This window comes from Oryctolagus cuniculus, chromosome 17 (genome assembly GCF_051225735.1).
Source record: "Oryctolagus cuniculus isolate XC-2025 breed Fujian yellow rabbit chromosome 17, ASM5122573v1, whole genome shotgun sequence".
Taxonomy (NCBI): domain Eukaryota; kingdom Metazoa; phylum Chordata; class Mammalia; order Lagomorpha; family Leporidae; genus Oryctolagus; species Oryctolagus cuniculus.
In genome coordinates, this window is record NC_142883.1 from 43,483,798 (window position 1) to 43,509,759 (window position 25,962).

The window sequence follows — 25,962 nt, forward strand, 5'->3', positions numbered from 1 at the left end:
CTCCCGGGCCACAGCAGAGAGCTGGACTGAAGAGGAGCAACCGGGACAGAATCCGGCGCCCCGACCGGGACTAGAACCTGGTGTGCCGACGCTGCAAGGTGGAGGATTAGCCTAGTGAGCCGTGGTGCCAGCCTAGACGTCTTTAATAGACAACGAAGCTGAGGGGCTGGGGAGGGAGGATAATAAACTGGGTATATCAGAACTGAAAAGTGTGGTCATGTACCCTTCTCTCTAAGCCTTATTTTTTGGGAAAAAAAAAATCTCAGGTAGAAAAGGACCCTCAGAAGCCAGCTGAGTTCAGTCAGTGAGTTTTAAAAATGGATCCTAGGCCATATCCCTAGAGACTCTTGACTTAGAAGCACAGGGAAGGGGCACCCTCCAGCTCCCTGGGTCACTCTAGCACTGAATCCATGGACCAAGAAGTCAGCTGCATTCCTGACTCACTCCCTTCCTCCATCAAAACATATCCTGGTTTTTTTAAAGATATATTTATTCATTTGAAAGGCAGAGTTACAGAGAGGCAGAGGCAGAGAGGGAGGGTCTTCCATCCATTGGTTCACCCCCCAAATGGCTGCAACTGTTAGAGTTGGGGCAATCCGAAGGCAGGAGCGAAGGGCTTCTTCCGGGTCTCCCACACAGGTGCTGGGGCCCAAACACACTTGGGCCATCTTTCGCTTTCCCAGATCATGGATCCAGAGAGCTGGATTGGAAGCGGAGCAGCCGAGACTCAAACAAGCTCCCACAAGGGATGCCAACACTGAAGTCGGTGGCTTTACCGCTACGCCACAGCACCGACCCCCAAAACAGATCTCTGAATGCTTCCCCAGTACTCTTGCTTTAGTGTGGCCACTCCAACAGACAGGGAGCTCACTCCCCCAAGACACAAAGCTATCGCTGAGCACTACTGCTCTCTTCCTTCTCCCTGCTGCCTCAGCTGAGCCCATTCAGCAGCTCTGGCAGAAGCCTGCCTTTAAACACGAATGCTAATGCACGCCCTGGGGGCCAGCAGGAATGACTCACCCACGTGGGAGACCTGGATGAAGACCCCAGCTCTGTTTTCACCTCTCTCAGCCCCAGAGGGAAGCATCTGGGGAGTGAGGCAGCAGGGAGGAGCGCTTCTGTTTCTGTCCAATAATTTTTTTAAGTGACTAAGGGTAACACACACACAAACGCCGCCAGAAGGGATCTACCATCACTTTTCAGTTGCTGGTTGAGGGGAGCAGCTGGCTGGAAAGCCTGGGCACGGGCCATTCTCAACTGCAGGGTAGGGGCGACTCCTAGTGGCCATGGAGATGACAGCCATCATCAGCCCGGTTGGCAGTGGAGACAGCAGCCATCGAGCGCTTACTTTGTTCATGATCCAGTCGGCATCTTCAATAGCTCTTTTAATAATCTGCTGGATTCTCTCAGGGCTGTCTTCATCTGAATGAACCCGGAAACTCTGGCAGTAAAAGCATAAAGAAAGATGAGCAGGCCAGATTCACAGGGCCAGCAGCTGCCGAGCATGAGCCACGGGGCCAGGTACACTGCCTGGCCTTTCAACTCGGCATCCTGCTAATCCTCCATGCACAGCTAGGGCTCTCACACTTAGAGATGAGAGGCAGAGGCTCAGGAATCCCAGCGGGCTGCTAAGCAACCGCTTCTGAGCTGCGCCGTCTCTGACTGCAAAGCTCACACCCCTGCCAGCAGGGCAGTTGTGAGAAGGAGGCCTGGCCCCTGAGTTCCCCCAGTCACGCTGGGCCCAAGAGGAAATTTCCACCACTGGGTCTAATTTGCTCCTCACAGGAAGCTGCACGGGCTCTGCAATGGTGAGGAGCAGGGCTTCTCTCGGCCCAGCTGAAACAGCCTTGCAGAGGAGGGGAGGGAACAGGAGGGGAGGTGACTCTGGGAAACTCAGCCAGGCCCAATCCAGAGCATGAACTGCAGGCAGCTTTTTCTGTTTTAACTTTATTTATTTGAGAGACAGGCAAACAGATCTTCCATCTGCTGGTCCACTCTCCAAAAGCCTGCATTGGCCCAGATGAGACCTGGCTGAAGCCACAAGGCACCAACTCCGTCCAGGTCTCCCACATGGGTGACAGGAAACCAACTTCTTAAGCCATCACTGTCGTCTCCAAGGATCTGCATTAGCTGGACGCTGGAATTGGGGTGGAGCTGGGACTCAAAACCAGGGATGTGGGAGTCCTAACCACTAAGCCAAACGCCTGTCCCTGCTGTTGGCTTCTGACCAGATGTTCACCTGAGAAGCAATCGGAGATTCAGGTGCATTTATGCTGTGCTCAGGGACCTCCAAAAAGATAAGAACCTCCCTCCGTGTCACTGACAACCCCATACCCCTCCTGCTCCTCTGTAGGAGCCACCTCAGCACCCACCTGTGGGAAGCCCTCTCCAACTCCCCGACAGAGCTAACTGCTCCATTCTCCCGGCTCCCACACTCCTCTGTTGCTACCTGGTTGTTTTTCTTTTTTTTTTTTTTTTTTTTTTTTTTTTTTTTTTTTTTTTTTTTGATAGGCAGAGTGGGCAGTGAGAGAGAGACAGAGAGAGAAAGGTCTTCCTTTGCCGTTGGTTCACCCTCCAATGGCCGCCGCTGCAGCCAGCGCACCGCGCTGATCCGATGGCAGGAGCCAGGATCCAGGTGCTTTTCCTGGTCTCCCATGGGGTGCAGGGCCCAAGCACCTGGGCCATCCTCCACTGCACTCCCTGGCCATAGCAGAGAGCTGGCCTGGAAGAGGGGCAACCAGGACAGAATCCGGTGCCCCGACCAGGACTAGAACCCGGTGTGCCGGCGCCGCAAGGTGGAGGATTAGCCTATTGAGCCACGGCGCTGGCTCTGTTTTTTTTTTTCAATACCTGCTACGCCACAGCGCCGGCCCCTATATTTCCATGAATTCTCATTTTAACTTCATTTGGAAATGACTTCTAGCTTATAAAAAGTCTGCAAGAGTAATCCAAGAATTCACCACCAGGAGCAGGTATGCAGTGCAGTGCCTGAGCTGCCACCTGGGACAACCCACGTGCTGTAACAGAGCACCTGGTTCAGGACCCCGCTACTCTGCTTCCCATCCAGCTTCCTGCTAATGCACCCTGGGAGGCAGGATGGCTGCAGCGCCTGGGTAACCACCACCACCCATGTGAGAGACCCTGACGGAGTTCTTGGCTCCTGGCCTCAGCCTGGCCCAGCCCTGGCTGTTGCAGGCATTCAGAAAGTGAACCTGTGGACAGAAGATCTCTATCTCTGTCTTTCAAATAAAATGAAAAAACTTAAAAAAAAAAAATCCACTAACAGAATCACCAATTGTTAACATGTTGCCACATTTGCTTTATCTTTCTCTCTTTTTATCATTAAGTGTAAGGTTTTCTTCAGAGGCATTTAAAGGTGAGTCGCAGCCCTGATGCCCTGAAACCCTTCCACACATACCTCCTCCAGGCAAGGACGTTCTCTTACAGAACCAGCAGAATGACACGCGGGTATAATGCTGTAATCTAACCTCATGCATTGCTCCAGTATGTCCTTCCCAGCGATTTGTTTTTCTCATCCAGCTTCCAGAGCTGTCACAGCTCTTTACTCCCTTTTAATCCAGAGCAGCTCCTCTGCCTTCCTTTGTGTTTGGTGACACTGACACTTGTGATGGAAACAGGCCAGGTAGTGATGCGACAGACAGCCCGCAGGCTGGGTTTCCCTGATGTTTACTCACCAGGCTGTACGGCACTGGCTGGGATGCCTGCCACAGGAAGTTGTGTCCATGCTCTGTTGTGTTTGTCCACTGAGCTGCCTGCCTTATGCAGACCCTAGCGAGAGGCTGGGAGATACATGATGCTTCAGTGACAGACAGGAGCTGGGCTGCCCAGCAAGGGTTTCCTGTGGCTCTTCCCAAACCGTCGCCTCCCCACTACCACCTACAGTCTACACTATACCTCGGCCCTGGCCTCCGACCCCTTATGAGGCCCCCATGAGAGGAAGCGCCCTCACCCCAGCCCCAGCGTACCCTGCTCTCACCTGCCTGATAGCATGTTTGTAATGCTCCTGGATGCCCTTGGTTGGCAGCTGTTGGCAACAGCGCAGCAAGTATCGGTAGAGCTGCAGCGGCCTCTGGACCAGCTCTGCCCCTGGGAGTGGGGCCATCTGGGAAGACCCTTGTCCCTGGAAAAAACAGAGCACTGTTTGTCAGGCATCAGACCAAGTTCCGGCGCCCCAGGTCCCAGCCCTCTGAGAAGCAGGTCTGATGCAGTCCAGTGGCCGTCAGGAGCCTCCTCCGTGGAACCTGCCCCAGAGCCTGGGGCTAGGTGTTCAGCCCTGATGAGGCCCAGCCCAGAGCAGACCTGCTAGGACCAAGGGCAAGCATGGAGGGAGATACCTCAGCTCTGGAGTCTTTTTTCTGGAGCTCTACTCCAGGGACTGGGTGGCAGGTGGCACTGGCAGGCAGAACTGGCATAAGGGCACTGGTGGCAATCATGGAGAGACCAACAGGCAATGGAATGCCCATAGGTATGAGCAGGGCTACCCTCAGCTATAGCATTACCTTATTAAAAACACAGTCTTAGGCCCACCCAGACCTCCTACAGCAAAGGTGGGGAGCCTTTTATCTGCAGGTCCATGATATTTACAGCATCATTCATAGGCCATACAAAATTATCAACTGAAGAATTAGTCTTTCGGTGCCAGTGCTGCGGCATAGCAAGTTAAACCTCCACCTGAGGCGCCAGCATCCCATATGGACCTGGCTGCTCCTCTTCTGATCCAGCTTTCTGCTAGGAGCCCGGAAAGGCAGTGGAAGATGGCTCAGGCCCTTGAGCCCCCACATCCGTGCCGAAGACCAGGAAAAAGTTCCTGGCTCCTAGCTTCAGATCAGCCCGGCTCCGGCCATTATGGCCATTTGGAGAGTGAACCAGCAGATGGAAGACCTTTCTGTCTCCCTATCTCTGTAACTCTGCCCCTCAAATAAATTTTTAAAAATCTTTTAAAAAGGGGGGGGTAGTTAGCCTGCTGTGGATTTATTGAATTTCCAGTCCCTCCTGTGGTTGCCTTGGCAGGGCCAGACCACATGATCTCAGGGGCCTTCTGCAGCCCACAGGCTGGACGTTCCCACCCCTGTCCTACAGCATGCTAATGAGCTGCCCAGCAGAACTGCAGGCACACCAGAGTTCGAGGAGTAGGTGCATGTGGGACCCCAGTGCATGGGTCTTCATATTTACTGTGTGTTAGTCACAAGAATAACAATGGGCACTTATTCTGTTCTTATCACTCTATGTGTGATTAATGTACACAGAGAAAACTAGGCACAGAGAGGTCTGATAACCTGCCCAGGATCACACAGCTGACAGAGGTAGAAACATCTGAACCCTTACAGTCTGACTCCAGGGCCCATTAAAAAAAAAAAAAATGGAGGGGCTGGCACTGTGGCGCAGTGGGTTAATGCCCTGGCCTGAAGCGCCGACATCCCATATGGGCGCAGGGTCTAGTCCCGGCTGCTCCTCTTCCAATCCAGCTCTCTGCTATGGCCTGGGAAAGCAGTAGAATGTCCCAAGTCCTTGGGCCCCTGCACCTGCATGGAAGACCCGGAAGAAGCTCCTGGCTCCGGATTGGCGCAGCTCCAGCCGTTGCGGCCATCTGGGGAGTGAACCATCGAATGGAAGACTTCTCTCTGCCTCTCCTCTCTCTGTGTAACTCCGACTTTAAAATAAATAAATAAATCTTTAAAAATAAACAATTAACACTCTTTAAAAATTTCTTTTAAAAATGGAGCGGTATTGTGGCACGGCAGGCTGGAGCATGGTGACATTCCACATCACAGTGCAGGTTTGAGTCCTTGCTGCTCTGTTTCCAACCCAATTTTCTGCTGATGTGCCTGGAAAGGCAGCGGAGGACAGCTCAAGTACCTGATTGGGCTCCTGCCACCCATGTGGGAAACCAGGATGAAGTTTCTGGCTCCTGGCTTTGGCCCAGCCCAGAATTTGGGCAGTGAACCAGATGACCAGATAGAGGATCTCTGTGTGTCTTTCTCTATCTCCTTCCTCTGTCAGTCTTTCAGATAAGTAAATAACTCTTTTTTAAAAAGTATATTGAGGTATGTAGGGGTCTATAAACAATTTATGGAAAATTCATCTTATGAAAAAACTATACAAGGATTTCAAATTTTTTGCCCCAGGGGCAGGCATTTGATTCAGTGGTTGTCACCACTGGAGACCCCCACATTCCGTATCAGACGGAGTTCAGGTTCAAGTTCTAGCTACTCCACTTCTGACCCAGCTTCTTGCTAATGTGCATTCTGGGAGGCAGTAGGTGATGACTCAAGTACTTAGATCCCTGCCAGCCACATGTGAGATGAGACAGAGTCCCAGGTTCCTGGCTGCTACAGGAAGTGAACTTGGGGAGTGAACCAGTGGATAGAAGATCTCTCTTTCAAATAAAATGAAAATAAATTTTTAAAAATTAAAAATTTTTATGCCAAAATAAACATATTTTAATTCCAATTTTTTTATTTTTTTTACAGGCAGAGTTAGACAGTGAGAGAGACAGAGAGAAAGGTCTTCCTTCCGTTGGTTCACTCCTCAAATGTTTGCTACGGCCGGCGCACTGCGCTGGTCTGAAGCCAGGAGCCAGGTGCTTCCTCCTGGTCTCCCATACGGGTGCAGGGCCCAAGCACTTGGGCCATCCTCTACTGCCCTCCCGGGCCACAGCAGAGAGCTGGACTGAAGAGGAGCAACTGGGACAGAATCTGGTGCCCCAACTGGGACTAGAACCCAGGGTGCCAGCGCCACAGGCGGAGGATTAGTCTAGTGAGCCACGGCGCCGGCCTTAATTCCAATTTTTAAAAAAGATTTATTAATTGAAAGTCAGACTTAGAGGGGGAGACAAAGAAAGAGAGAGATCTCCCATCTGCCACTTCAGTCCACAGATGCCTGCGACAACCAGGGCTGGGCCATGCTTAAGCCAGAAACCCAGAACTCCATCAGGTTTCCCACCTTGGGTGACAGGGGCCCAGGCACCTGAGTCATCATCTACTACCTCCCCGATGTACGAGCAGGAAGCTGAATCTGAACTGGAGCGCTGGAACGCTAACCAGAACTCTGATGCGGAATTCTAGCATCGCAAGTGGCAGCTTAACCCGCTATGCCACAATCTGATGGTGTTGGGATACGTGCACATCTGAGAAACTGTCGCCCTCATCAAGAGTAAACCCCTGTGGCCCTCAAAAGTTACCTCGCGCTTCTTTGTGGTCCTTCCCTCGGCCCTCCCCACTTCCCCACCCCCAAGCAACCACTCATCTGCCTTCTGTCATTTCTAGGGTTCTGCATAAGCAGAATTGTAGAGTAGGCTCTCTGTCTGCAGAGTCCATATTTCTACCCTCTGGATCACAGCAGCTCTCTCCTCAGAACCCACAGCTCTTTTTTGAAGGGAACTATGAGAGTACAGGATGTAAGGACTTGTTAAGCCTTGGCCTGCCCCTCTCTGTGCTACTTGCCCGTAGGCCCCTGCCTGAACCTCTGCCCTCGCATCCTGTGTGGGGCCCCTGCCTCCAGCCTGTCACTCCAGTCTCCTCCACACTCAGGGACCAGTACCCTGGCACATCCCAGATCCCCCAAACCACCAGTGCATCACCCCAGTACTCTTGCACTTGCAGTTGCTGGAGTATGGAGCTCCCTTTCCATCCCATCCTCATGAGGAACCCCGTTCATTCTTCTCCATCCAGCTCAGGGTCACTCCTCCAGGAAGCCTTCCTTACTGCCCCTCCCAAGGACAGAGGGACCCACTCTGTCCTTTGTGGGGCTGCCATGCTCTGTTCCTGGTGCCAAACAGTGCTTCCCACACCGGCAGGGGTCCCTCTGTTCCCAAGCCTGAGGGTCTCCCCAGGCATGGCAGGCTTCATAGTTTACCAGAGAAGCTGTTCTCTCCTCTGGTACAGACTTCCTGCGTTCCAGATGAAAGAGCTAAAAGACAGATGAGGCGACTGGCTCTAGTTTTTTAAGTCACATAAAAAGAGAAAGACAATCCCCTGCCTTCACACCAAGGGAACAGAATGCTCCACCTCTCGGACGCCTTTAAACCACACAAGGAAACTCATCAGGCCACTGTTTCAGAAGCTCTGGCCTCCTGGTCCCACACCACCACCCAACCGCCTCCACAGGTCCCTTTGCCCTTGCTCCTGGTTCTCTGGGCTCTGGCTCCACGCCCTCAATCATTCTCCCTCTGGTAACAGTCTCTGGGCCACTCCAGCTGGCCCCTCCCCCAGTCTCAGCTCTCACCAATCACAGCCCTGCACCCACACTGGCCCACAGATGGGCACATGATGCAGCAGGCTGGTCCAATCAGAGCAAATCTCAGCACCTCTACAGGAGCAAGGAAAAGGATCCCAGCTCTTTCCCCTAGACTCTGTGCCAAGAGGACCTGCTCCTCTTGTGCCATGAAGCCATGCTGCCTCTTCTCGAAGCCAGAGGCTGCAGCCACAAAGCAGAAGGCAGGGCTGCGTGCCTGAAGAATGCACTGACACTTAAAACCAGCCCCAGCCCTGACCTCTCAATGCTCTGGGCCAACTCATCCTCTCTTGCCAGTGGCTTGGGTTTGCTGTTTTGTCACCTGTAACCCAGACCTGGTGGACAGATCTGAACTCCCCAATTCTACTTTCATGATGAGCTCCAATGGTTCCAGCTCTAAGGGTGAGTCTAACGGGATGGAGCCCCTCAAGGTCCTCCTGCTAGGAACTGTCAACCTTCCGGGCCGACGAGACATCTGTTTGCCCAGGCAACGAGGAGATCCCATCCCCGGCGGCCAAGATCTTCAAGGGCGACCACCGAGGACATACCACCGAAGTCCCCCACCTGATGGGCAGACTCCACTGGCAGGCTTCCCCAAACTATAAAAAGTGCTAATCAAATATTGTAAAATGCTAGTCGTGTAACAGATGGTTACCATCTGCAGTCCTCAAAATTAACATTTGGAAAGAGCATAACTCCTTTTCGTTATTTAAAAATCCAAGCAATACTTAGTAACCAACCCAGCAAGTATGGGCGGCAGATTATTTTCAGCTCAATTATAAGACTTAGTCATTCTCAGTAATAACTAGTGAAGAATACATGTGTGGGTCCACTTAAAAGAGCTCAACTAAAAATGTTTTAATTTAATTTAAAGTGTGGGTTTGCTATTATTTAAGGGGCAACGAATCTCACAGCATCATTGCAAAAACTGTGGCGAGCCCCCTGGTCCTGGCAGTGCTCGCTTCACTTACCCTGCCCTGCCCGCCGGCCTTCACCGGGGCTCCCACTCCTGCCTCGCCCGCGCTCCCCGCCTCTGTAACGGCACCTCCATCCTCCCGGGCAATCCAACTAAAATCATCAGGCAACCTGGGCCCGTCCCTTTCCCTCAATCCCAGGCCACTGGTTTCTAAGTCCTTTGAAATCCCACTTTGGAAGGCCACTCCTCTCAACCCCACGCACACTGCTGGCTCCGATGCCTGTCGCTTCTCACTGGGACAGTCGCAGCAGCCTACCTGCACTTCCTGTCTTCCGAGCTGCTCCACTCCAATCTACTCTCCACCCAGCAGCCTGGGTGGATCTTTGTGAAATCTAATTCTCAGGGTACCCTGCCCCCTCCTAAAAGCCCTAAGACCCACCCCTATCTTCACCATTCCGAGCAACTTTTCCCAAAATGTGGGACAAATGCCTGAAATTATTGTCGGCAATATACAGACAACATATTTTTACTGTGATGGTTTTATATTTATTTTCATGTTTCGCCCATGTGAGGAGGCTTCTACTGAGATACGAACTCCTGGTCAGCCTGGCCCAGTCCTGGCTGTTGCAGGAATCTGGGGAGTGAACTAATGGATGGAAGCACTCGCTTGCTTGCTTGATCTCTCTCTCTCTCTCTCTCTCTCTCTCTCTCTCTCTCTCCCCCCCCCCATCTCTCCTGTCTCTATCACTCTTTCAAATAAGCAAAAATAGTAAAAGTTAAGAGATTTATGAAGAATTAGAATTAAAAGATAAATGGGTGGGGCTAGCATTGTGGTACAATGGGTTAAAACCACGGTCTGCAGCGCCAGAATCCAATACTGGCATGGGTTCGAGTCCCAGCTGCTCCACTTACAACCCATCTCCCTGCTAATGCATCTGGGAAAGCAGCGGAAGATGGCCCAAGTCCTTAGGCCCCTGTACCCACGTGAGAGACCCATAAGAAGTTCCTGGCTCCTGGCTTCAGCCTGGCCCAGCCAGGTAATTGCAGCCATTGGGAAGTAGACCAGTGGGTGTAAGACCTCTCTGTGTGTCTCTCCTTCTCTAACTATTTCAAATAAATAAATAAATCTAAAAAGGGGGGGGGGGGGGCAAGTACTGTAGCATAGTAGGTTAAGCTACACTTGGATATATCCATATCAGAGTGCTTGGTTCAAGGCCCAGCTACTCCGCACTTTCTTTCTTTCTTATTTTTTTAAAGATTTATTTATTTATTTGAAAGTCAGAGTTATACAGAGAAAGAAGGAGAGGCAGAGAGAAAGAAAGAGATCTTCCATATGCTGGCTCAACTCCCCAACTGGCAGCAATGACTGGAGCTGTGCCAATCCAAAGCCAGGAGCCAGGAGCCAGGAGCCTCCTCCGGGTCTCCCACGCGGGTGCAGGGGCCCAACTACCTGGGCCATCCTCCACTGCTCTCCCAGGCCATAGCAGAGAGCTGGACTGGAAGTGGAGCAGCTGGGACTTGAACTGCCGCCCACACGGGATGCCGGCACTGCAGGTGGTGGCCCTACCCACTATGCCACAGCACCGGCTCCTGCACTTTCTTGTTTTAAAGATTTATTTACTTATTTGAAAGGCAGAATTATAGAGAGGCAGAGGCAGAGAGAGATCTTCCCATCTGATGGTTCACTTCCCAAATGGCTGCAATGGCCAAAGCTGGGCTGATCTGAACCCAGGAGCTTCTCCGGGTCTCCCACGTGTGTGCAGGGGCCCAAACACTTGGGCCATGTTCTGCTGCTTTCCCAGGTGCATTAGCAGGGAGCTGGATCAGAAGTGGAACAGCCAGGACTTGAACCAGCATCCATATGGGATGTCGACACTGCAGGGGGTGGCTTAACCCACTATGCCACAGTGCCAGCCCCTACTCTGCACTTTCAATACAGCTTCTTCCTAATATGCCTGGGAGGCAGCAGGTGATGGTCCCCATTCTTGGGTTCCTGACATCCATGTGGAAACCTGCATAGAGTTCCAGGCTTCTGGCTTCAGCTTGACTATTGCAGGCATTTGGAGAATGAACCAGCAGATGGAAGATATGGGAAAATGCCCTGATTCTTAGGAGACGCAAGCAGAGGTGTTCCAAGGTGATGTGACAACAGGGCTGCAACTCACTTTCAAATAGTTTAGCCAAAGACAACACAGAGAAGGAAGTGAGGAAGATTTAAAAAAAAAATGAGGCAAAATGTTAAGATCGTGCTCGGATGACAGGTGGGAGGAGTGGACGTGATGCTGTAATCTCAACTTCTGTATCTTTGGAAATGTTTTATGAAAGGTCACCTTACAAACCCCCCTGGCAGGGAGGGAGCCATCCTGCCTTCCTCCCTCAACAGGGAATGTGGGGGCACCTCTTTTCCTTCCACTGAAGTGTCAGAGGTCCCTCTGGTCCTGAGCTACATCTGTCACTACTGTAAAATCAGACTCCCTGGTCTGAGCTCTGCCCTTGGGCCTAAGTCTTCCTCACCCTACCTCCACGTCCAGTTTCTCATTATTCCAAGTTAACTTTCCTTCGCCCTCACAGCCTCTAGGAAGCACTCTCATCCCCTCAAAGTTTCTCCACACGACTCATCCTCCTTGGGAAGTGCCCCCAACACCAACAGCTTGGCTGCATCTCACCGATTCCAGAGATTCCACTGGCAGTGGCATTGCACTTCTTTTGACCAGGAATTCATGAAATGCATTCAGACTGCATTCCCTGCTTGGGCCCTCCTGCAGCCTGGCATTCCCCTCGCCTTGTGGGATGGGGGAGGGGGCACCCCACAACCGCCAACTACTCTCAAGTCTGTTTCTCCACTCTGTATTTTATTAGGTCAGTCCAGAGTCACAATGTGCCACCACCTTTGGGGCACCTGATTTTCACCCAACTCAAGTCAACCCAACAAAGGCACAGAAACAATCACCTCCCACGGACAAACAGGCTATGAAGAGAAAGATCAGCTCTGAACGCCTCAAGCATCCGTCGCATGTGCAGCACCATTCAGCACGCGGCGCTCGGGCGGGAGTATGGATTCAGCCCTGGGACCGCAGAGATGAACGGCCTGCTGCACCCAGCTCTGCCCCCAGAGCCTTCTCAAAGCTGATGGCAGGGCTCCCGGCAGGGGAGGAGAGCTTGGCGTATGTCATCTCGTATAATTCCCACAACCACATTACAGTGTGGTGTCATTAGCCCATTTTACAGACGAGGAAACTGAGGCGCTGAGAGGTTAAGTCACTTGCCAAAGCCTACAGAGCTAACACATGGAAGACAGGAACCAGAGCTAGGTCTACTTGATTCCAAAGCACATGCCCTTACTTGTCTTGTGACATCACTTGCTTATGTCTACATCCGAGCCAGCCATAAAGTACGCGGAAGATTAGAGCTAAGGACCCCACAAAGAACATTCCCAGGGCCCACGCAGGACGGGGTTCAAACATCCGTAACAGCCTATTATCTGCTACTTCTCATTCTTCCCCACAAAACCTTGTTCTATGCCTTCCAGAGACGCAGGATACCACCTAAAGCTTCCCCTGCATAGAGATGAAAAGAAAGTCACCACACTGATATCAATGACTCAGGTAAAGGAAAGGACAACTAAAGAAATGCTAAAAAATTTTTTTCAAAAAGGTCTTATGAAATCCAAAAGTGAATATAACAGAATAAAGTAAAAAAGAGAAGATAAAGCCACAAAGGGAATTTCTTAGGAGCCGAGTGGTACAGCTACCCAGAAATGGGCCTCCAGTCCCATTTAACTCCATGGCTTCTTCCAAAACCTGTGTCCTGACACAGGGCACCTAAAAATAAGTAGGGAAGAGTCAGATATTAAAAAGAAATGGAACTGCAGAAAATAACCAGAAATCATGCCCTACAGAACGTTGGTGCAAGCTATATTAAGCCTGCACAGGCCACTTTTAAAATATGCAATCACTCTTCTTGATGGAAAAAGTAGAAAAATAAGAACGGGGGGTTTTGCTCCCTGCCCAGCCCAATCCGGGGCCGCATCCAACAGGTGTGCTGTCTGCCAAGCCACAAACGGGGCCTCCTGCAGTCCCTCTCCCAAGCTGGCCTCTCCCCCTGGCTCTCCAGTCCCCCATACCACTATTATCAGCCCCCATCAGCTCCACTGGCACCACTTCTGTTCCCAGCCTTGTACCATGCCTTGCTCAGACTATCCATACACCTCCTTGGCAGCCTCTCTCCCTCCAGTTCCACCCAAGGACATGTCCTATGAAACACTGCATAGACGACGACAGGTAATCGGGTCACTCTCCTTTGAAGTCTCTGAGAAGAGTTCTGTACCAATGGCTTCTGAAATCCAACCCACCTTCTCTCATCAGTCTCACCCCTGGCCTCCCTTCCCACACTTCCTGAATCTTAGCCACGTACTAAATTTGGAGATAAGTTCCTGGACATTGGGATCAGACAGTCTGGGTTCAATCCTGGCTCCCTCCCTTGGTGGGAGTGGAATCCTAAACGAGTGTTTTGACTCCTACCTTGCAGTCTGTTTCCATCTGTTAATGGGGCTCCGACAGCACTTTCTCCAGGGCACTTGTGCTAATGCTCTTTAAGCACCTAGTGCAGCAGCACCTAGCACACACCACGTGCTGAGCGGCTACTGCTCCTGTGACTGTCACCTCCAGAATGTGCTGCGCTCCCTTACCTCCAGTTCCCATCTACCCCAAGGACTCCTCCGTGTCCTGAAACATCCAGCTCCCGTCACTTCCTGGAGACGTTGGGCTCATGCTGTTTGCGCCCTTCAAGCAACAGTGTGATGGAAGCACACAGAGCAAGTCCTGGAGACAAGGACCCTAGCTGAGGAGCTGCCTTTGCGGTTCACCAGCTGCGTGACTTCTGACCTCTGCTTTCTCCCCTGCAAACTGAAGGACACCTCAAAGACCCAGCAAGCTCATCCAAGGAGAGTGTCCGGCACAAAGGCGGCGCATGCTTGAACAACACCGCCCTCTTTCCCAATTTACCCGGCTGTGGTGTTTCTCGCCCACTCTAAGCTTCTGGGAGATGGAGACTGGACTACAGCAGCCATACCCCACAATTAACAATGCTCGGACTATAATGAGGCTGAACCCGTGTCGTATAAAGGCTGGATCCAGCTTCTTGTTTGTTCCCCTCAGTCCAAGCTGCCCTTGCCTGTACTTTACCAAAAGGAATTTGCTGAAATGAGTGAGAGGTATAAAGTTTCTAATCACCAGACCCAAGGAGTCATCAGCTTCTCCAATAGATAAGAACCTTGATGGCTAGTAACACCCTGGGGTGGTTTGCGTAGGGGAATTCCAGGTCCCAGCAGAATCTAACTGCCATCCAGGTAGCCCACAGACCAACTGGAACCCACCTGGCTACCATAAATTCCCTAAAGAACACAACATCACTGGCCAATCAAAGGGAGGTCAGGAGCACCAGTGACCAACCAGGAAGCCCCAATTTCAATCTATATCACCCCTAACTCCTTGGGGAGCCTGGGAATTAAGCGATGGCTGCCCGGTCCATTGCTCTGCACTTTGTAATAAATACCTCCTTTCTTCCACCACCCCATTGTCAGAGACCGGCTTTTCTGCATACTGAGCAAGAGAATCCAGTTTGGGGGATCTCCAGTAACCCCCCCACACACACACACAACTAGCTTGGAGGGCTGTTTTGCAACAGCTGGTGACCACGAAAGGACTTCAGTCTTGAGCGGGCATCTCACTGGTGGCACATTGGCCCCTGGCCTGCAGTCACCCTGGAAGCTGTCCAGCAGCTGCCTGAGCACTTGTCTCAGGGACAGTTCCAAATAGCTGACTGCTGACCAGGCGTCACCGGCCTAAGACGTTTGGCCTGAAGTCTCGAGAAGACATCTTCGGTGAGTAGAGAGCTTGACCACGCCAATGCAAGGTACATTCTTTTGTGCTAATTTGGTTCAGCTGTGACTGGACACTGGGTTTGAAGGGACTTTTCCCTCCTTGGAGCTGGAAGAAGTGCTGTCCCAGAGATGGCTTTATAACCTGCTGACCCCATCTGTAACCTGAATTCTTTGCAACAGGCCCAGCCCAGACAAATAGGCTATCAGAGCTGTATTCCACCTTGTAGCCCTTTAGGCTATATTCTGCAGAACTGGGAAACTTAGTTCTGAGCCCACAAGAAAGAAAAAGACGGTATTTTTCTGTAACACAGCCTGGCTTCAGTATCCTCTCAGACCTGGGAAATAGTGGCCAGGGACTAGATCCCTGGATTATGCTACTATCTCCCAGCTTGAATTATTCTGTGAGAAAGAGGGAAAATGCTACACAACCTCCTATGTGTAGGTTTTTGTTACTCTATCAGAGTGAACCAACACACAGAAAGTGCAATATGCCAAGAATACTGGTTCAGAACAGAATCTTCCCCAGGAAAAGGGCATGAGGGCATCCCCTGACTCTCGGGACCAGAGGATGAGGTGCTAACCCACCAGATAACACTCTTCTGCCCCTCCATGGCCATACGGGGAGCAGGATGACGGGGCTGAGTGTGCTGCAGAGCTGGGGCTGTTGGACGAGCCAACCCTGAAGGCCTCCCCAGCCAGTCCAGAGTCAGTCAGCCATGGGCTGCCCCATAGTTAGCACTGAGGTGACTGGAGGAGGAAAGGTCACACGCCCAGCAGGGCACTAAATCTGGTCAGAGAGCCACTGTGGTGAGGCAGCACAATCCCCACTGTGCCTCATCCCCTTTGGAGGAATAAACAAGCAAGGCCAGGTGCTGGGCTGTATTTGGGTGCACCCTCGGTTCCTAACCTCTGATCTGCACAACTGGAGGAATAACATCCCCTCGTGTCAGGATGACTCAAAACAGATGAAAGAGTTATCCTCCTCCATTTTCACTACTCACAGTCCTGACTGGGCAGATGTCCAGTACTTGTTAATGACGACGGGTGGTCACTGAACAGGCATGGGCAGCACCCAGGCACACGGTCATGACTGCAGGTGACACCGCGGCCTGCTGCTCCACCTCACTGCTCAGAACGGAAATATGAATGCCCCACCAGGTAAACACCACACAGAACGCTACAGACATTGTATTGTACTGTGCTAGGCCTAAGACATGATGTGCCAAAACAGCACAGCTTCAACCAAGCACAGGAAGTACAGCAAAAGCCACAGGAAAGCCTCTGCGTTTCTGGAAAGAATTTACAAAGCCTGTTGGCAGTATACAGATGTGGACCCAGGTGACCCTGGGGACTTTACATTGGTCAACCAGACCTTTGTTTCACAGAGTGCCCCTGATACCAAAGGAACTTGCAGAAAATAGAAAGTACCGTTAGCCTCCCCGCCAGCAGGCCTATGCTCTCCAAGCTGATTCAGCACACTGAAGAACCCATTCTGGATATACCTGAAGATGTGGTAGGCCGGCACCGCGGCTCACTGGGCTAATCCTCCGCCTAGCGGCGCCGGCACACCAGGTTCTAGTCCCGGTCGGGGTGCCGGATTCTGTCCCGGTTGCCCCTCTTCCAGGCCAGCCCTCTGCTGTGGCCAGGGAGTGCAGTGGAGGATGGCCCAGGTGCTTGGGCCCTGCACCCCATGGGAGACCAGGAAAAGCACCTGGCTCCTGGCTCCTGCCATCGGATCAGCGCGGTGCGCCGGCCGCAGCGCGCCGGCCGCAGCGCGCCGGCCGCGGCGGCCATTGGAGGGTGAACCAACGGCAAAGGAAGACCTTTCTCTCTGTCTCTCTCTCTCACTGTCCACTCTGCCTGTCAAAAAAAAATAAAATAAAAAAAATAAAAAAATAAAAAAATAAAAAAAAGATGTGGCGGTGCAGATAAATCTGGGAGTATGGGCCGATGGGCGGCTGGAAAGAGCATGGACTGCCGCCATCCCTAGTAGGGTGAGGGTGAAGCAGGGTGCAAGGACTCCCAGAGTAAGACAGCGTCTCCTAAGGGAACACGCAAGAAGGGGAATACAACACTTGACTGCAGCCTTCCTGGGATAGATTCATCCGCCCCTGCCGGGCTCCCTCTAACTCTCCTATCTTGCCTGCCAAGAAGCCAGGAACGGATGAGCACTGTTTCATTCGAGATTTGAGGGCTGGGAATTAGGTGACCCCATGGTCCAAAATCCTCATACTCTACTAACTACGCTGTCTGGGAACTTCCAGTGAATCACTGTCAGACTTAAGGGATGCACTCTTTTTTTTTTTTTTTTTTTTTTTTTTTTTTTGACAGGCAGAGTGGACAGTGAGAGAGAGAGACAGAGAGAAAGGTCTTCCTTTGCCATTAGTTCACCCTCCAATGGCCGCCACGGCCGGCGCGCTGCGGCCGGCGCACCGCGCTGATCCGATGGCAGGAGCCAGGAGCCAGGTGCTTTTCCTGGTCTCCCATGGGGTGCAGGGCCCAAGCACCTGGGCCATCCTCCACTGCACTCCCCGGGCCACAGCAGAGAGCTGGCCTGGAAGAGGGGCAACCGGGACAGAATCCGGCGCCCCGACCGGGACTAGAACCTGGTGTGCCGGCGCCGCTAGGCGGAGGATTAGCCTAGTGAGCCGCGGCGCCGGCAGGGATGCACTCTTTTGTGCACTTCTGGACCCTGAGTCCTGAGAGATCTTTGCCTGCGAATGGGAAGAGCCAGAGGCTAAGACGAAAGAGCAATATTTCTGGACACCTCTGCCCCAAGGCTTCACAACCTCCCCCGCCAAGGACTTAGAGAACTCCAACTTCAAGCAGGGCGTTCCTTTAATATGTAGATAACATCCTGATAGCAAGTACCTCCAAAGGCAGCTCAGACACTGTGACTACTCTGAACAACCTGGCAGGAGAGGTTAAGACGCGTTACAGAAAATGGCTCAACTCTCCCAGCCCTTAGTAAAATACTTAGGTTTTGAATTAACACACGGCCAAAGAAATTTACTTCTAGACGGGTGGGAAGCAGCTGCCCATGAAGCCATCCCTACTACCAAGAGACAACCATGGGGTCTGCTGGCAATGGCTGGCTTTTGCCAGCACTGGGTACCCAATTTTTAACTAACTGTGAAACCTCAGAAAGAGGCCTTTAAAGGACCTGATAGTGAGTTAGTGCAGAACGGGGAATGTCAGAGAGCCTTCCAGAATGTAAAAGATGGATTCGATGGCACCAGCACTGGGGCTGCAAGACTTGAGGAAGCCACTTGATCTCTTCATGCATGAGAGGCAAGGAGTAGGACTGGGAGTGTTAACTCAGGTCTGTGAAGGATAAAATGTGTGGTGGTGTACTTCTGAAAGAATCTCGACAGTGTCACCCAAGGCTGGAGGTTGTGAGAGAGCAGCAGCAGCCACCTGTGACACACTAGCGGACGCAGGGATGGTGGCGCTGGCAGCCCACCACCACCCGCGTGCTGCCACTCATAGAAAAGAACCGAGGCTACTGGCTCACTTCTGGCCGCCTGGGGAAATACCAAGCCACACTGCTTGATAACCCAAATGTTATGCTAAAAACGATATCATCTCTAAATCCAGCAACCCTGCTCCCAGAGCCCTCTGGGAACCTGTGCATGACTGTTTACAAATGACTGAACAAATGTATCCCAGCAGGCCAGACCTGACCCATGTCCCCTGGGAGGCTCCGGACCTGCAACTTTCCACAGGTGAAAGCAGCTTTGCGGACCAGGGAAATCGGAGCGCTGGCCACACAGTGGGGACAATTCAGAATACTCTGGAAGCAGAAGCAAAAGGCTGAACCCGGAGCCCTCACCCATGCCTTCCGCCTTGCAAGAGGTGAGAAGATCAACATTTACACTACCTCGAAACATGCCTTTTCTGGATTGCACGCCCACGGGCTATTTGGAAGGAAAGAGGACTGTTGACTTCAGGAAGGAAAGAAACCGAACATGCTCCAGAAACCTCAAAGATGCTAAAGGCAGTGCAGGAGTCGAGGGAGGCAGCGGTTACACGCTGTCCTGGACACTCGCCTGAGGAAATAACGGAGCGGACCAGGTAGCAAAGGGAGCCTTCAGTGATGGCTCTTACTCCACACACAGGTCTCACTCAGTTCAAGCCAGACTACTCCCTGAGGGACCTCCCACGGTCCTGGGAATGAGGTTTGGATCCTACCTATCTAAAACCCGATCCCTGGCTGGTAAATGATCAAGGAGTAATTTCGGTGCCTGAGCACCTGAAAAAGGACAAACTGAAACTCACACATCAAAGCAGCCACTCTGGACGAGATGCAATCCTCCAGTGGATTCAGAAATATGTAACTGGCCCAGATATGCAGAGAACCATACAGAGAATTATACGAGCCAAGCTAGGAGAGATGATCCAGGAGCAGCCTGGAAATAGACTTTCCTGTAATGCCAACGGCAAAAGGAAACCGCGGGGTTTAGTCAGTGATGCTGGATACCTTCACTGATCAGTGGAGCTCACCCTTGTCACTCAGAAAAGGCAGCAGAAGTGACTAAGTTTTTGTGAAGAGCAGTGATCTCCAGATTTGGATTGCCTCTCAATTCCAAGTGATCATGGAAGTGCCTTCATAGCTAGTATCACACAAGCAGCATCCAGTTAGGAGTTCACTGGAACCTGTATGCTCCTGGAGACCTCAGTCAACAGGGAAGACTGAAAAAATGAACTACAATGAGAAAAGGATGATAGCTAATGTGTCAGGAAACCAGCTTGACTTGGGATACGGTTCTACTGGTTGCACTGCTCAGAGTCCAGGTGGGCCCTCCAAGCACGCTTCCACTGAGCCCCTCCAAGTTACTAGATTGGGGACCCTTCCTCTGCGTCCAGTGGCCCCAGCAAACAACCTCATTTAAAACTGAAAGAGTCGGACACTGTTAGGTAAGTACAGTGCCCGGACTGCTCCTTCACATCACTCATTCATCTGCCTCTAACAGTTTGCTTTACTGTACAAATGTTCCCTTTCATCGCTTATACCCAGAGGCTGGGTCCTCCTCAAGACTGGGAAAGAGACCCGGCCCAAGGGCCAGCTTCAGCCTCAGTGGACAGTCGTTAGGAGGTGCTACTTGTAACTCATTTGTGAAATTGGTGGGGGTCAAATCATGAACCCACCACAGCCTGTCTGAGCAGTACCAGATCCCACAGGTCCCAACCAGCCTGACTAGGGGAAGGAAGAATGACCCAGCAACCAACACTGACGTGAGCCTGGAAGGCAGGCATGGGAATGCGAGCACGCTGCTGCCTCCGCTGCGGTGCAATGGTGATGCACCTGCAAAACAAAGCTGTGCTCAGGCCGGCCAAGCCTATTACTATGCAGGGGATCTCCTCAGCTGAGCCAGGACTAGGAACTTTCTAGAAAGAAATGCTTGCACCTTTGCTCCTCTAATCCTGAGAACACCCCACTGGGCTCCATCAACAATAGAAGTCCCAATTCCCTCAGGACTGAAAAGTAACAAGAAATGAGAGGGCTGAGACTGAATCCCTATAATGCAAAGGCTGCACCCAGCCTCTTGCTTGTCCCCCCTAGCCCAAGGTGTCCTTGCCTGTACCTTATCAGAATTCACTTAACTGAAGGAGAGGTATAACTGGCCCTGCAAGATTCTAATCGCCAGACCCAAGGAGTCATTAGCTTCTCCAATAGATAAGAACCTTGATGCCCAGTAACACCCTGGGGTGGTTTGTGTAGGGGAATTCCAGGCCCTGCAAGTAACCCCCAGACCAACTGGAGCCTGCGGGGCCATCATAAAAATTCCCCGAAGAGCACGGCATCACCACCGCCCAAGGGAAGGACACAAGCACCACTGACCAACCAGGAACTGATCACAAGTCTCAGTCCCCATTTCTATCTGTAAGATCCTTCACCCCAGGACCTGCACTGTGGCACAGCAGGTTAACTTACCACCTGTGATGCCAGCTTCCCATGATCCAGCTCCCTGCTAATGCTCCCGGGAAAGCAACTGAAGATGGCCCAAGTACCTGGTCCCTTGCCACCCATGTGGGAGATCTAGATGAAGTTCTAGGCTCCTGGCTTTGGCCTGGCCCAGGCCTGACCGTTGTGACCATTTGGGGAGTGAACCAGCAGACAGATCTCTCCTTTCCACTGTAACACTGTTTTTCAAATAACTAAATCTTCAAACAAACCAAAACCTTCACCCCTAACTCCTCAGGGAGCCTGGGAATTAAGCAATAGCTGTCCACCTCTTCTTCCACCACCCCATTGTCAGAGATTGGCTTTGCGTTGGGGGTTCTAGAGCAGCTCCCCTAATTAGCTTTGACTTGGGGGGGGGCTGTTCTTCAACAGTAACAGAAGGTCAACACTCACTCACTGATCTCCACTGACCAGCAGGGAAACCAAAGCCCAGAGGAGAGTAACCGCCCTGCAGTCCAGAGCCAGCAGGTGGCAGAGACAGGTTAAAAGGATCTAAACTCTCTGCTCTTTCTATCACACCTTTCAAAGGCTAAGGAGCCAACCTGAACATCACATTGCTCAGCCCAATCCACCTGGCGTCTTTGCTGGATGAACATGACCGTGGTGAGCTATGCCACTCAAAGCAACCCAGAAATCATGCAAAATGGAAACACGCATCTGAGCAGGGCGACTAGTAAGCGGAAGGAATCATGCTGGCTTTAGACTGTACCCACCCACAGGTTATAACACTCCATGTTGTTCGAGGGTGAAAGAAGGGGCCACACACTGGGCTGAGTGCTTCCCAGGGGCTACTGAGGCCACACCCTGACCATGCCCACATCCCAGAGGAAGAGGCCTGCAGCTGAAGGTCACAGAACAAGGTGAGCCACAGAAGGGCTTTGGAACCGGGGACAAGCTTCCAAGTGCCAAGTTCCTTCTGGATACACGGAGGGCGCATCTGAGAAGACGGCTGAGCTGAGAACTTCCTGCTCCCTCTGGCTCCTCACCGGGCCTCCCACACCAGCCACATGGCTCTCTCCCCTCCAAGCCTCTGGATCTCATGGAGACCTTGGTTGACGCCACGGTAGACCCTGCTGTTTTTCTTCACGCAGTCTGCACCCCCTGACACGTATCTAGCTGTTTCTGTTTGTCATTCCCTGGCAGGCAAGCCTTACAACAGCAGGGCGCTTACCTTGTTCAGCACTGTATCCCTGGTACGGTACAGTGCCTGAACCACAGCAGGCCCGCATGCCAGATGAACTATTCATCTGTGAAGGGCCAGGGCTGTGGCACAGCGGGTTAAAGCCCTGGCCTGAAGCGCCGGCATCCCATATGGGCGCCGGTTCTAGTCCTGGCTGCTCCTCTTCCCATCCAGCTCTCTTTCTGCTATGGCCTGGGAAAGCAGTAGAAGATGGCCCAAGTCCTTGTGCCCCTGCACCCACGTGGGAGATCCAGAAGAAGCTCCTGGCTCCTGGCTTCGGATGGGCGCAGCTCTGGCCATTGCAGCCATCTAGAGAGTGAACCAGCAGATGGAAGACCTCTCTCTCTCTCTCTGTCTCTACCTCTCTCTGTAACTCTGCCTTTCAAATAAATAAAATAAATCTTTAAAAAAAAATAAAAGAAATATTCATCTGTGCACCAATAGGGAGCCAGGCTCGATACATACAGAAACAAGCACACGGGGCAACTCCTGGCCCCACGGAACTGACAAAACTAACAGGACACGATAATGAAAACCTACTGTCTGGGGCCGCCACTGTGGCGAAGCAGGTAAAGCTGCCGCTTGCAGTGGCTCCATATGGGCGCCAGTTCGAGTCCCAGCTGCTCCATTTCCAATTCAGCTCTCTGCTGTGGCCTGGGAAAGCAGAAGATGGCCCAAGTCCTTGGGCCCCTGCACCCACATGGGAGACCAGAGGAAGCTCCTGGCTTTTGCTTGGCCCAGTCCTGGTCATCGCAGCCATTTGAGTAGTGAACCAGTGGATTGAAGAGAGCTCTCTATCTATATATATTTCCTTCTCTCTCAGTAACTCTTCCTTTCAAATAAATCATAAATCTTAAAAAACAAATCACAAAGTGGCTCGAGGGGTTCTCCAGTTAGTCAAGGGTCAGAGCTGGTTTCTTGAGAAAGGGACACTCAATCTGAGGTCAAAGGTGAGTGTTGATGGCAGAGGGTGGTAGAGGAAGCAGAGAGCAGCCTGGGGCCCAAGGGAGGAAGGGAAGCCCACAGCAGCCCAGTAGGACTGGACACATCCAGAAAGCTCTGGAAGGTGGAGTTAAGATTAGTCCTAAGGCTCATGGAGTGATCAATGAATAAAGGAAATTCAGTATGCTCAAACTATAGAATATTATCCTGCAATAAAAATGATGGGTGAACCTTGGAAACACGCTAAGGGAATAAAGCCAGCCAAGGGGCTACGGAAGGCAAGACCCACTTAAATGTACTGTCCAGAAGGGGCAAACCTACGGACAGAAAATACAGCAGGGGTGGCCTAGGCCGGGGCGGGGGAGGCTCAAGCAGGCGGGTACTGAAAGCATTCTGAGATTGAGTAGGGCGAGGGGCGAATACACCACAAAGTACAGGCTGCGGGTCACCTGTGTGCTACGAGGGGCCAAAGCCATAAAACCCTTACGGAGAACTCCCACAACAAGGGTCCACCCTAAGAGGTAAGAGGTTTCAACCACGGAGTGACTCCCCCGACTGGGCGTCCCGCCAACCGAGCGGCCGTGGGGTGCAGGTCGGGGTCGCGGCTCCAGAGTAAAACCAGCAGCTGCGGCGGCCCCGCTGCTGGGCGGCCTGGAGAGCCCCGGGGCTCCCTCGGGCCCACGCCGGCGCCCTCCCGTCGTCGGCCTTCTCTGCAACCCCCGAGGCCTGCGACACACAGCCCCTGCCCTGCCGCTGAGCCAGGCCGGCGGGGAGGGAGAGCAGGCGGCGGGGATCGCCCCCAGCACTTTTCAAAGCCCCAGGAGCTCTGCCAACCCCACACTCCCAGGCCGCGCCCGCCGCCGGAGAAGCTCCGGCCGCCACTGCCCCCGCCCCCGCCCTCGGCCTGCGCGCCGCGGCTCACCCGCCTCCACTGCGGACGGCAGCCCCAGACGCCGCGGCCGCGGCGGCGACCAGTGCGCCTGCGCCCCGCGAGCCGGCGCAGCACCGCCCCCGCCTGGCGCCTGCGCCCGGAGCGCCCTCTGCCGGCCACGCGCGGGACTCGGGGTCCTACTGGGTGCCCGCTCTCTGATCCGACCCCACCCGATTGAAAATGAAAGCCTTTCCGGCTAAAAGCCTTCCTCACCTTAAGTCCCCCGCTCTTTCTTCCGCCTGTTGCTGTCCCGGATGTAAGCCCTGAATGCAAGCTGAATATGGATGGCGCTAAGATTTGGGGAGTGTTCAAGTTTCATGAAAAGGCTTGTTGAAGGACTTTTCCTAAACCTCTCCTGTTGATGACAGGAATTAACGTTTGGATGAGAATCTGCGTTTTGAGTCTTTTTATGAAATTGCAGCCCCATAACACCTGTCAAAAGAATAAATATGACAGTAATAGGCATGCTTCCTTTCAGATCCATCTATAACGATAATTGAGGAAAAGAATACCGAATTTAAACTCAGAGCCACTGCCAGTATCACTCTTTGAAAATGAAATAATGCTGTTTCATTAAATAGGCTCTTCCCCGCTCTCTAATGTTTAAAGCCAAAGTGCTTCTCTGAATTGATTTAAGTACAAGTTTTATAACCTGAAAGAAACAGAGATGAGTTTTTATCCGGAGACAAGCGCCCTGTTCGGTGATGCCGCTCATCTCCTTTGCTGAAGTCTAACAGGGAGTGAGACTGTTAATGGGTGAGATTGCTTCTTCTAGGGCTCTCTTCTCTAGGGCTTTTTAAACACATTTGGAATGAAAAGGCTGATTTCCTTACACAGAATCCATGTGCATTTGACTTAACAGAACAACTTCCCATCTTTTTTTTTTTTTTTTTTTTTTTTTGAAAAGGACAGTATTGCTCCTGGTAGCACCTGGGAATAGGTTTTTCTCTTCTGAGCAGGGGCTGTTTCTTCAAAGCCGTGTTTTTTGGTCTTGCCATTTTTGTTGTTGTTGTTTCTCTTAGCCATTCGAATTTTCATTTTTTTTCACCTTCCCCTAACATACTAGACTGGATCCAAATCAGATGGGGGGGGGTCCTCCCCTGAAATATTCAGATATTTGTTTCCATTTATTTTCAGTTTGTAGACTTGGGTAAAATACATCTGAGAGATAGGATTGTACCCTTCTACATCAACCCTTTATTTACACATGCAGAATCAGGGGCACATCATTATTTTAGGCCCAATCAATAAATCATTAAGCTTTTAAAACCCTTCTTAGGACAACCTGCAGTTATGTTATCCACTGCTTCGTTCAGCCTTAGGATCACTGAATATTTTTTAATACATTCACGGCCTGCTCTCTGGTCCCGTCTCCCCACTTTGTTCCTAGATCGCTGTGTTCCTGCATCAGAAGCTTAGGTCCCATAAAATAGCCAAGGTGCAAGCCGTCCCTTTGTCTGCACCGTCAGAGTTTCCTGGGAGCGCCTCTTCTGTGTTTGCAAACACAAGAGATTTTTCGCCTTTCACAAAAATTCCTTATGAACATCCAGACACCAGAGAGGGGTGGGGGTGGGGGGCGGATAACCCGAAGTAAGAGAGATTTGAACAACTATCTCCAGGGGTTTCTCCCCCCAAGTCACAGTGGAAGCTTAGGCTTTAAAATAATTGAATTGGGATACTTGACAGCAAACCTAGGTTCTTACAGCTTCAGCCACGAAACTGAAGAATTCTGACCAATGCAAACACTCACTAAAATGACACCAGGCCAATAATCCAATGAAAACCCAATCATTCTTGCCACTGAAAGAGTAGCAGATGAACACTCCCGTGTCAGATAAGCAGAACTGAAAGACTTTTTAGTTAAGAAATTTGTCACCCAAGTGTTGGCTGTCCA

The 25,962-nt window shown here is 51.8% G+C and overlaps 1 protein-coding gene across 4 annotated transcripts; it reads right to left on the minus strand.

The window, feature by feature from the left end:
* Positions 1-522: 522 nt before the first annotated feature.
* On the minus strand, positions 523-24,178 carry LOC149121203 (LYR motif-containing protein 9-like). 4 transcript variants are annotated; one of them, XM_089317469.1, is made up of 5 exons: positions 24,060-24,130; positions 5,544-5,671; positions 3,998-4,141; positions 1,349-1,441; positions 523-700 (listed from the first exon to the last, which is right to left on the minus strand). In XM_089317469.1, the coding sequence occupies exons 2-5, from the start codon at positions 5,622-5,624 to the stop codon at positions 581-583; spliced, it is 438 nt and encodes a 145-aa protein (XP_089173595.1). In that variant the 5' UTR covers positions 5,625-5,671; positions 24,060-24,130; the 3' UTR covers positions 523-580. The 4 variants fall into 4 exon arrangements, with proteins under 4 accessions (XP_089173595.1, XP_089173597.1, XP_089173594.1 ...); XM_089317471.1 differs by lacking the exon at positions 5,544-5,671 and having other exon boundaries at positions 24,060-24,178; XM_089317468.1 differs by lacking the exon at positions 523-700 and having other exon boundaries at positions 1,122-1,441; positions 24,060-24,124.
* Between the last annotated feature and the right edge of the window lie 1,784 nt (positions 24,179-25,962).

What these genes read in the sequence shown, in the direction of transcription:
- LOC149121203 (XM_089317468.1), bottom strand. Translation starts at nt 5,624, where the DNA reads ATGGTTCACTCCCCAGATGGCCGCAACGGCTGGAGCTGCGCCAATCCG. An exon ending in CTTCCGGGTCTTCCATGCAG is followed by an intron (nt 4,142 to 5,543) that starts GTGCAGGGGCCC and finishes TGTTTTTTCCAG; the next exon opens with GGACAAGGGTCTTCCCAGAT. An exon ending in ACAAACATGCTATCAGGCAG is followed by an intron (nt 1,442 to 3,997) that starts GTGAGAGCAGGG and finishes TTTTACTGCCAG; the next exon opens with AGTTTCCGGGTTCATTCAGA.